The sequence below is a fragment of the Sinohyriopsis cumingii genome, chromosome 4, assembly GCF_028554795.1.
Source record: "Sinohyriopsis cumingii isolate HCF-2022 chromosome 4, ASM2855479v2, whole genome shotgun sequence".
NCBI classification, from domain to species: Eukaryota; Metazoa; Mollusca; class Bivalvia; order Unionida; family Unionidae; genus Sinohyriopsis; species Sinohyriopsis cumingii.
The window spans coordinates 60,864,371-60,876,774 of NC_142964.1; the positions used below are offsets into that span (position 1 = coordinate 60,864,371).

The 12,404-nt window shown below is 34.6% G+C and overlaps 1 protein-coding gene across 2 annotated transcripts in view; it reads left to right on the forward strand.

Moving 5' to 3' along the window:
- The window catches only part of LOC149801269 (tryptophan 5-hydroxylase 1-like), an 80,939-nt gene that overhangs the window by 18,917 nt on the left and 49,618 nt on the right, over positions 1 to 12,404 (forward strand). The window contains exons 2-3 of one of the 2 annotated variants that reach the window (XM_089954285.1): positions 5,078 to 5,131; positions 10,530 to 10,616. In XM_089954285.1, coding sequence (XP_089810411.1) covers positions 5,090 to 5,131; positions 10,530 to 10,616 — 129 coding nt within the window. In that variant the 5' untranslated portion in view covers positions 5,078 to 5,089. The remainder of the gene's footprint in view (positions 1 to 5,077; positions 5,132 to 10,529; positions 10,617 to 12,404) is intronic. The other variant, XM_089954286.1, reaches the window with a different exon arrangement.

A 12,404-nucleotide genomic window follows, 5' to 3' on the forward strand; every position in this document is an offset into this window, starting at 1 on the left:
TCTACCCCAACGGATAAATAGAGTCATATGTTTTTTATCGAGTCTCTTGCTTTTTTGTATGCTGTCTAAACAGGGAGGCTACAAAGTTTGATGCATCACACATAATGTCACTTTTTAAAAACATGCAGGATTTTATTTCCATTAACTATTAAATTACGCCTCATAAGGTTGCATCCCCCGGCATATAGAGACGAGTGATTTACTGGCAAAAAGCAATGTCTGACACAATTTTAATATCGCCATACCAGTAGGTGACTTTCGGATTTTCAATGTTTCGAAATGTAGACGTGATTGATTCTGAAACGTATTCCAAAGCAAAGATCACTTGATCTGGTTTGGTGTTTTACGGCACAGCAATACATGTAACTTATTCATTTTCGTATAAATAGGAGTAAAGTATCTTGCCAAATGGTGCAGCACTGATTCAGTGGCAGAATTCGAAATTGAATCCCTTTGGTCTCAAATCAAGCACGACAATTAGTGAAAGACTGCAGATTGAAGAAATGCTACGATATGTATATATATATATATATATATATATATATATATATATATATATATATATATATATATATATATATATATATATATACATACATACATACATACATTAGTCGTCTCGTACCACATGTGGTTAGGTGCATCCCTCCTATTGGACCACCCGGAGCCGACATTAGAGAACAAATATGACCCATTCAAGTTTAATTATGCAAGACGTGCTTGCAATTAATAATTAGAATGGCACGAGTTTACAGTTACGGAGCGTAAACAATTCCTGATCATTCATAGTCAACGTAAAACTGAAGGTGAAAAGAGGATAAGACAGAGTAAGTCTGTGACACAAGTTAGAATAAATAATTATTGCACCTGGTTTTTGAGAAGTATTCATATTTTATTCAGTAATGATTGTTATATAGCATAATGAAGATATTCATTGTTCTCATCTGAATTTACTGAATGTAAGACCGCATAAAAATTGGCCGTATCCTTCGATTATATTACTTTCTTTTCCTCGTACAAATCTACCAATTAGAGTATACATGCCTTATCCTAAAATATTAGAAACAGGCAACGACCTAGAACAATAGTAAAATGTCAATAACGTCCTTCAACAAAATAAAATGACAAAAACGCTCTTCGACAATACAGAATATGACAAAAAAATCTTCAAGAAAATAAAATGTCAGAAACCTCCTTCAACAAAGTAAAATTACAAAAACACTCTTAAGTAAAATGACATAATCATACTTCAACAAAATAATGATGGCAAAAAGATAAACTTCAACAAAGTAAAATATCACAAAAACGCCCTTCAGCATAAGAAAATGTCAAAACGTCCTTCAGCAAAGTAAAATGACAAAATGCCGTTCAACACAAAGGGATTGCCCTGCACTTCATCAATGTCGCAAATTGGGATTTTGTCCTTATTGGCGACAAAAATTATAACATCTGGCCATCTTTGTTTGGCGACAACCTTTTTGGCTGTTTAATTTGTACATACAGTCATGGATTTGGAGTGGAGACATTCAAACGGACCACGAAAGGAAGCCACAAACATGGATACACAATGCACTGAAATCTATCTGTTACATAAACAAATCCTTTGTTTGTATTGACAACCCCATCTTTACAGTGCATTGTTACATCGTAATCCGCTTACTTTGACATCTATCCGGAGTACTGTTTGCTATGATACACGCAGTCATGCTACCGGACTATACTACAGTCGACCGACCTCTGAAGATGCGAACAGAAACAGCTACAATTAATTGAAAGACGGCTAATCCTTCTGTTTTTTTTTTAATGTACCAATAAAATAGTTTTGCTCAAACTTCAGAGAAAACTGATTGCCTTTGAAGTACCGATTGCTGTGTATAAATACAAAGCAAATGAAAAAAATCGCAATCAGAATTATATATTGTCAACAGTGCAACTTTATCATGGGTAATCGTAGACGCTGCGTGTTCATCGTCTCATCGTAAGAGTAAGTTAACAAAATTAACAGCATTTGGATTTGACAGTCTAACATCATCCACATGTAGATGCGGTAGTAATGATTCAAGTGCAACACCACACCATGATGAACGGGTCAAAAGTTCCCAAACATTTCTCGACAGCTGAAAACTTGGGCGTCCGTGGCTGTTGTTGTTGTTGTTATAGGGTTTAACGCCATTTTCAGCACAAGACAGGCTATACATGGCGGCCAGTATTAATGGTGGAGGAAGAACCCGGGAAAACCCCGGAAAGAACCACCGACCCACGAGAAGCTACCGGCAAGCTTTCTCACATATCCACATTTGCCGAGCCCGAGACTCAAACCCACGCAGACAGAGGTGAGATGGCAGTGATCTGTGACTGAGAGCGCTTTAGACCACTCGGCCACTCGGGGCCCCCGTCCGTGGCTGAGATACGATACAAAGTTAAAGCAGATGTTCTGTGATATATGTATCAAGGCACAAATTGTCAATTCATTTTCAACTGGTTGTGATATTTTGAAGAAGGAGCGTGGCACCAAACATGAATCCAGGCGGGGTAAGTAATATGTTAATTTTGCTCATTGATCTTTTACTTTGGCCATTAATCCCATGTTACGACTCCAAGGACTTAAACTACGCAACAAGAAATAGCTATACAAACACATTTTGCATAATTGAAAATAATTTATTTCTCAAAATACAGAAGGGGAAGAATTAAATTAATTACTGCTTGGTAAATGACTTCCTATTTCCTAAAAGTCTTTTCAATTCCATTAATTCCAAGAAATCCGAATACGTTCCAACGAAAAATGCCCTTCTGTGTTGAAGTCTCAAATATACAGAAACATTTCCAAAGAATTCAAATAGTTATTGAATAAATTTAATTAATACAGTACAGTTATTCTAGCGTGTCATGCAAAAAATAAATCTTTTCAAAAACAAATTTGGGAGTTTTAATCCGATTACACGCAGATTTGGACCTACCATCGGGAATATTTTTCGGTATATTTAAGCATCGTTTTCACTCTATATTCACCGATTTTTTGGGTCCAATACACATGAACGTCTCAAAGGACACGCCGTTTCTCCCTGTAGAGTGCGTTATTCCTCCCTCACCAACGTGCCTCCATTTCATATTTTGGTCAGCTGTGCCCAAACTGCACAATAGCTACAAGTTAGATTCAATCCTCTTCGACATATTTCAACGAAACCGCCTGTTCTACAGTGAGTGAAAGCACTAGCAATTGATTGACAAATAAGCAATGCCCTTTTTTGTTATAACTAACAATGCCTAAAATGTGTGTGAATTTATGTTAACAGTTCAAATGTGGTCTCAAGCTGCCATACATGTGATAACTATTTCCCACATTTTATATCTCATCTAATTTCCTTATTGTTAACTCATATATGCATATAGCACTGCTTACTAAATAACATATTTATTCCGAATTAGTTTTTTGGTGGGCACATATGCACTGTGATATGTTTCTTGCTCCTTCTTTTAATTTAATGGTGGTAAGTAATGATGATATATACGGTACATTAATGCCGGGTGTTGACTCGTGTAAGTTTCATTGGTGGGAATGGAGATCCTAGTTTGCTGTCGAGAAAGATTCTACAGCATTCAGTGATCATTCATGGGATTTAGGAAGCGATTCACTGCAGCAAAGCATGTAGAGCGCGGAAAAATACATTTGTGAACTCCTGGTTTCTGAACTCCTGTGAAGCTAGCCATAAAAGGGGGGGGGGGGACATTTAGTTCCTGAATGCATGAAATTGACGGTCGCATTGTACGTCACTTATCTTACATTGCAAAGAACGATCATAGGATTTTAGTATTAACATGACATTAGCCAAAGTTCCTTACAAAACTATTATTTGTAAAGTAATATACATAATATAGATTTGCTTAATTCCTGATGTTTCTATTAAAAAAAATGAGAAAGAGGCTGTAGATGTCAGGAAAGTAGATATTTTATAATTGATAATGCATTTATTTCAGATGACAACAGACATACCTATGCACTAACGGCAATTCGGGATGCAAAGACAATGGAAGTAATGCAAAATAGTCATGTAATGATTTATTTTGTAATATTACGGCTGTATTGCTTGTTGTCAATAAAGTAATAACTATCCCATCTTTGTCAATTTGCATTGCGTACTACATTAATAAATTTGGAAAAATATTCACTACTTGTTATGGCGACATGTTTTGAAAATTGGCGACAAAATATTGAGGTCGGCGATTTTTTGGCGACAACTTTTCGAAAACCAGGACCATCCCTAAACAAAGAAAAATGACGAAAACACCCTTCAACGAGGTAAAATGACAAAAACGCCGTTCGAAAAAGTAAAATGACACAAAACGCCCTTCAACAAAGAAGAATGATGAAAATGCCATTCGAAAAGGTAGAATGACTCAAACGCCTTTCAACAAGGTACAATGTCACAAAACATCTGAAGGAAATCCCATATTATTAATATTGTAGTAGTAGTAAGAACAGTAATAACAGAAGTAGTAGGAGAACGAGTAAGGGTGTATTCTCTAATAGTTGTATTAATAGTATTTACCGTATGTATATCCCTGCACTGAATCATTCAATATTAACATAATTCATTCTTGACTGTTATACTGTTTTGGGGTGTATGAAGAACGTTAAGGTACATGTATATACGTAATGACGCCAAGACGAAACTAAAATACCGATCATTATTCCATTCTCAAAACAGATGTTGATCTGGGGTGTACTTTTATATAATCTTGGAGATCCCTTTGCAGGTTCAAATAAAGGTACTCGGGGAAAATTGCATGACTCTGACCTGGTTAAAATCTGAACTAATTTCAACGTTGGTGCGAAAGTCTACATTTGAAGAAAAAAAGTGATAGAGAGTCCTTTTTCTCTCAAATTATTTGAATCTTCAAAGTTTATTATCTTCTTAGCAGCTCAGTCCCAAATTCAAACAACACTGTTATGAAAACCACCCTGAATCGCCGACATTTTGAACTAAAGCAAGTAATTAAGTGAAACTTGTGTATAGGCTATAGGCAATGCTATAATAACAACGCTGTTATACTAAAGGGATTACTTTTCTTCCAGGAAGCAGGCATTATGAGTCGTGTTTTCTACGGACTGACGTACAGGCAGGAAACGGTAATACTAAGTGATAGAGTAAAAATACAAATAATGCACTGTAAGCAAGAGATACTGGCATTACGTATGAAAGCAAAAACAACCTCTTGAAAATACCAACATGAAGAATGAAAATGAAAGCAAATATATGTTCATATTATCTGGAAATGTATTGCTGCGAATGCAATCAAATGCATGTCCAGTATAAATATATCATAATTGCTGGGATTTTATTTGTCAAATGCACTGCTTGTTTTGTTTGTTTGTTGTTTGTTTTTTTTTTGTGGTTTTTTTTTTCTTCTTCATTTAACTGAGAAAAATGAGCTGTGAATATCAAAAAAAAATATCAGGTTATAGGGGTTGCTTTTCTTATAATATAATCTCTTAAACGGCCTTGTCTTTATTTGTGTGCCTGTTTCTACCGCAACTTGTATTTGTGTCATACGAAATCCAAAAGGGGAAAATTGTCATCAATATTTTCTTCTTTTTTTAACAGAAGTAAAATGACTACATATGTTCAATAACACCTGTAGTTTGTTATTTTCTATTTATTTATTTCAAAAACTAACTTTAGTACTACCATCTTATTATTTCGTAATTTCCTGGTCTCATTATATGATAGTTATAAGTACACTTCTTAATCATTCTATATTTGAACGATTCTAGCAACCATGTCAATTTTGAGAAAACTTTGAGCAAATATTTGGTATATAAATTTATATACGATTGTAAAAAAAAAGCAAACAAATCTACATGAAAATTTCAACAGGCAATATTTCTGAAAATCAACATAATCTTTTCGCTATATATCGTAGCATTTCTTAAACATATAGTGTGTCAAAAATATCATTAAGAACTAATGCAAATGGATAGAACCACCAGACTGTCATCTTGCTGTCTGAGTAACAATTAAGAATTATTTTATTGCATGGTCAAGAAATAATCAAAATGTGATTTATTAAAGGGTCAGTGACCTGTGTGATTTAAAAAAGACGAGCCACACATACACTGAAGGCACTAGCTCTTCGAATCTGAAGTGTTAAAGAAAGGCCTACTGAAGCTTGTCATTATTTTCATTTTGCAGGATACAGTCTGTATTTGGTGTCGGTGATGTAATACTGTCTACAACATCTGTAAATTTTGTTTAAATAATCACATTAGTTCTTAGCTTTCATTGACACTTTAGGCTGCGAAAATATGCCCCCATTTTCCGTGAAGTATAATTTTGCACTGTCGGCAACTTTTGTGTCGATTATATTCGTCCTTAGTTTTAATGAACCTTTCAGACCCTTTGTGTAAATATATCCTGATTGTCCGCAGTGTACCATTTTGTCTGCAGTCATAATGTCTTGGTCAATGGCGAGTCCTCAGTTTAATTTATTGTTAAGACTGCTTAAGTAAATATGACCTGATTACCTTTTGATGAAGCTTTGCTTCAGTAAGGATCGTATTGAAGCAACAAATGTAAAAGGCATCCAAACATCTTTATAAATGAAAACAGTATACTATATACTAGCTATTTTGCATTCCGATGATGTTGCAAACTGTGCTGAAACAGTCACTGTATTACAGAAACACATGGATTTTTTTATCCATTTTATCACATTCAGGTATAAACAGCAGTCGTGACTAAATAAGAAACAAACATACTTGTTTTAGAATTGGTGGACTGAGAGAGAAAACGAACTCTTAATTATTTTAGAAGCCAGTATATGTATCTCTTTTTATAAATATTTTTGTTTAGCTTTTATTCCCAAACATATGTGGAGTACAATCAGAGATATATTGGCTGCCCAGGCACAGAAATTTGTTAAATGTATTTATATTTGTTGGCATAAATTGTATATTTCTGGACTTTTCGATAGATTTGTTAATCAAGTGTTGTGCTTTTTACTTATAATTCTGGTGCTAAGAATATTTAGAAGTAATCGAAAAATACAAACGGTTCCTGTATCTATCACTGTCTATGAACACTGATGATGGAGGTAGAATATTGACAGCAAAAGTGAATCATTTACAATATTCATATGGGTTTGGTTTCAAAAGGATTTAGCAAAGTTATAGACTTATTTTCTTTACGTTCTTTCAACAAAGAGTGATTGCACAATAAAAACGGCACATTGATATTATGAGTTCAACGCGATGACGTTACCGATGTAAGTTTTAAATCTCTGTTAAATTCTGAACAGGCTTAATTTCAACAGGACTTCCATTACATCTTTGAATGCAATTCTTACATTTCGTTTCATAATTTTAGCGACAACGATAAGTCGACATCATGGGTTGGATATATCGAATAGAATCCGCCTATAAGATAAAAACAATGGATTAATACTTGTACAATATGAAAATCATTTTTCTTTAATATGTGACATCGACGAGGTTTCGGAGAAAAGTATTCACCTAAAAGATGGCCTTATAACAGTTCATTCATACGTTTTGCAAATCCTATGACGGCTGTTAATCCTAGCAACGTAACCGGTCTAGCTATTTTTATGTACTATGTCTTCATAAGAAGAGAACGGCCATGGTGCATACCGTTATCTAACTTATTATTTGTAGTTTTATTACCAGTTGTTTGTAACACAGACCAAATGTGTTGTATTGCATTGTACTGTAAACATGAACAGTCAAAAATCCGGTAGAACTGGACACACGAACGTAATTGTAAGCAAATATTATAGAACAATACTACAATTCAAATCAAATAGACGTAATAAAATATCTGATATTTTGTGGAATAGGTTAATACCCTAAATCTAAACACACCTAAAATATGACACAAGACGTTTTATACATGAGCGTATTTATGCACTCCATGGATGTAAATGTATGGAATCATAAGGCTGCCAACTTCCTGTAAAAAGTAGCAATTAACAATGTATGTATTATCTAGGATCGGAATAATCAAACCAATCACATGATCTTCACATATATCACGGTTTCACTCTCGAATGTCGTGATTTTTGGCACAGGGTGTTGATTACAGTCGGATCATCATCGGCCTTTCCATCGCATTCTGGAAGAAAACATCCGATGTAAATAAAAAATTTCCATTGTCAACTGCCGTCAAGTATGTGGTCTCTATTATATTAAAACAAACTTCTAAACGTCACCTTGGGAATATTTTATAAGACACTGTTCTTTTTACATCAAGCTGAAAGTTCATCCGCCAAAACCTTACGAAATTGGGAAGTATCACTATGATTACCTCTGAGTCTCTTATAGAGATTCGATTTTATTCTGCTCGTATGGGAAAGAGAAAAGGATGCTGCGAATAGGTTTGATTTTGAAGGGAACACATTCCCCTTTTTAATAATCTCAAAAGCACCGAGCATATCTTAGATATTGCAAAACTTACTTTTAATTCCCTTTATTTTAGTGTACAACTGAAGCGTGCATTTGAGTTATAGTGTAGAGTGTGGTCTTATATCAGATGCGCATCTCTCAAACGACTAATAGCCCCATCTAGTCAATTTCTTCGCCTGGACTACAGAGGTTACTTTGAAGAAGATAAAACTATTTCGTTCATATTTTATAATTAATTTATTGTACTCTGAGAATTTAATATTGTGTAATCTGGCTACATTTAGTATACCTGTTTTAATAACTGCTAACGTTGGGGTACTTTGGAAAAATTCAAGTTGATTTCTAAAGCACATGGGAGCAGCCATTTTGATCAGCTGTCTGCTTTAAAGTACATAAAATGACAATAGAGGTATGTCAATATTTACTCCTCTGTGCTTGTTGCATTTGCACAGATCTTTGATCAGATTCCAGTACTTGATACCCGTAGAACGGAACGGACAGTATTGGTGGGTGATTCTATGGAATCGGCACGAATTAGGGTTGGAATGCCATATGGTGATATGTTAAGATTTGAGTTCCCTAACCATATGCGTTTATAAATTGCTCATGCGCGACCTCGTGATTTTTTTCTTCAAATTCATGTTACGTCAATGCTAGTCACAACGTTCCATGATGATCGGATGTCCACAGTCTGCATGATTTTGGAAATAATTATGTGTGTCCTTAGTTTTTATTGATGGTTAATTCTATCTATATCAACGTTTTCTCGTTGTCCATGATATACAGCTGTCCATCTCCGCGCTTTTGTCAATAGTTACGTACGTCATTAGTTTGTATTGATAGTTCAATTTTGTGTGAAGATTTATTGTTGTCTATGATATGTCGGTGTCCACAGTATTGCGACTCTATGCTTATTAAAATAAGTAATAGAAAAGAGTGAGAAGCAAAAAACGTTGTAAAAGTCAACAGAGTAATTTATTTCCCTACAATACAAAGTAAAAATGTGAAAAAAGTACCTACGATATTGCCAATTGAATCCCAAAGAATCCTAGAATTAAACACACAAATCCAAATGAATGAAGTTCTGAATAAACGTTTGTGGAAACCCAAATTAAATCCAACGCTATAAGTGTTAATATGAATGTGGTGGTCCATATAGTGGTGATGTGCAACATTCTTTTAATGGATCACAATAATTCAATTCACAAAATATATCCTTATTAGAAATTTCACTATAAATCAAGTTTCTATTTCCAAGAATCTTGTTTTTGAAGAGGACCTTGTATTTCCAGTGAATAAATATTTGAATAAATAAATTCCAGTCCAAATGAATTACTAGACACAGCAATAATACAATTGATTATACTAAGATCTTAAAGCACGAATGAATAATTTCTAAGAAAACTAGTGTTTATATTCCTCTACTTGACCTCGGGTCACAATTACCATTTTTCACCTAATGGACAATAACTTTCTGGAACCTTCTTATTTAAAAATAATTTAATTTCTGCCTATCAAGAAATGAAATGCAGAGTAACCGAATGGTTCCATGTATGCAATATTCATCTTATAATTTGACAATGGTTTTTGTCCAAAGATATTCAATACATTTTTATCACAAATACAGTTGCTATTTTCATAGCAAGCTAAGATTATGCTATTTCGCATATGTACACCACATTATAATATTGTACTTATTTGATGTTATGTTCTATCGGCCAACAGTCTGAAATGTTTGGTTTGCTAATGTACTTAATCTTTAACAGATTTTGTTTACTTGTTACATCATCAAACACCTCATTAAGTCTTTGTAAAGCTTTATCTAACTTTGAGATTTTAAAGTTCTTTGGTATTTTCATGTAAGAACTTTATGGTCCTTTCTGACGTAGAATCTGTTTCTAAAATGAAATGGTACAAAAGGGATAATAAAATAGTGTGACCACAGCTATAGCAAATTAAGCCATTTTTCCCTTTTGATGATGATGCCGCTCGCAGTATTCAGTCATTTGTATACTTTAAAATGGCTTTCTTTGAGATTTCGAAGCAAATTCACAAACACAATTCACGAATATTGCCGCTGTCAACATTTCATGTACTTTAATTTTTATAGACCATGGATGTAGAGGGCAGCACAAGTCTTGTCTTTTCGCTGAAGGAAAACTTTAGCGGTTTGGTCGATGCTCTGAAAGTGTTTCAGGTAATATCACAGTTTGTAGTATCAGTATTTATTTTATGATACATGTCCATCTTGTGACGTTCTTAAACAAAGGACGTGGATTAAGTATATCTTTGGAATTGAACTTCCAGATATGTCAAAGTTACCAACATTCTCTAAAAGCGGAGGAATTAATTATCATCATCACCATGGGAAAAATACAATGTGCATTTATTAAGTTGAGCACCAGCATATGTAAATATTGCTCTTATAATTGTTAGTGACTGGCAGCTCCATAGTGTAAAGGACTTCAATATAACATCCAATTGTTCCTATGTTATGAAATATATAGCTTTGGTGTTGCCAATAAAGCAGTAATACATTCATATGTGTAGCAGATGAAATTCAAAATAAAAATTAAAATAGATATATGTGCATGTTTACACTTAGACACCTATAGCATCTGATTATAATATTAGCGTTTGATATGCTTCAATAGTATGCATCTGTAGCGTAATTACTGCGTAATCGACAAAAATCTTGTATGCCTACATGCATGATCGTAATTGACAACAATATTGTATGCCTACATGCATGATCGTAATCGACAACAATCTTGTATGTCTACATGAATGATCGTTATAAAGAATATGAAACGGTAGCACTTAGTGAAATGTGTAATGAATCTAGCCCTAACGACTAAACGATATATGTGCATGACAAGATGCTGGGGATTTATTTCTTGTCTACTTGTAGTGTAATGTCAGCGTAAACTGCAACAATATTTTACGCCCACATAATATGTTAGATTCGCGTGATGGTTTTTCAAAATAACTGTTTGTCACGGAATTGTGTCTGAGTTATATCAGTATGTATATGTGATCAAAAATGTACTCGGGTTTCGTTGCCGCGTACAGATTATCCGAGGGTAGTTATGTTTTCGGCTCTAGTTATTTCGAAATACTGAGCGCAACTCAACCCATGCTGCATGAGCAAATTGCCTGCAGCGAAAACCTAAGTACCTAGCTGCTCATATCTGTCACAGCTAGTATACATATAGAGCAAATTCTGTATAAACGAATTACATTACGAGAGTCTTGGTAGGAAGCTTACCTATTTACGGTAGCAAATCTTCAGCTGTAGAGGTAATGAAATTTAAGTATTATTTATTACTATTCGTTTTATATGACAGAATTGTTTCATACTTTAGATGTTTTAGAATTTATTCTAAATTCTACAGAGAGTCAATACCTAGGTTATACAACGCCGTATTAGAAATACTATAGTCTGGTTCGAGTTAGCTATTTGTTGTAACTGAACAGACAAATTGATATTTAATTATACGCTGCATGCATTGATCGATTAATGTAATGGGTAACGAATTCATGTGCGCGCATGCGCAACATATATCAATGCAGAAGTACTTAACCGTGTCATATGTACTACACGGTTTAGTTGTTATAATTTTAGCTGCCTTATACATGGTTTGATGTGGAGTCATAGAACTCTGTGTGGTTTCTTGTGACGTGTACGCTGTGTCTGGTGAGGATGGTTCGGAAGAGTGTACTGGTGTTCTCGATGCGAGCGACCAAGGCTTCGCGACCATCGGGTCTGTGTTGAATGTGAGGGCTCTCGATGGATCATTAAACAGACTGAGAGGGGCGGACCATGCGTGGGCGCTTCTCTGACCATTGACTAGAGCGAGTGGAACAGGAGATACATCTTGGACGTCAAATGGGCGCCACGATAGTTATATATATTATGTGTTCCATGTTGTTATTTTCACTATTGCTATCTGAGCAAATTTACATACATTCCCATTTCAATATC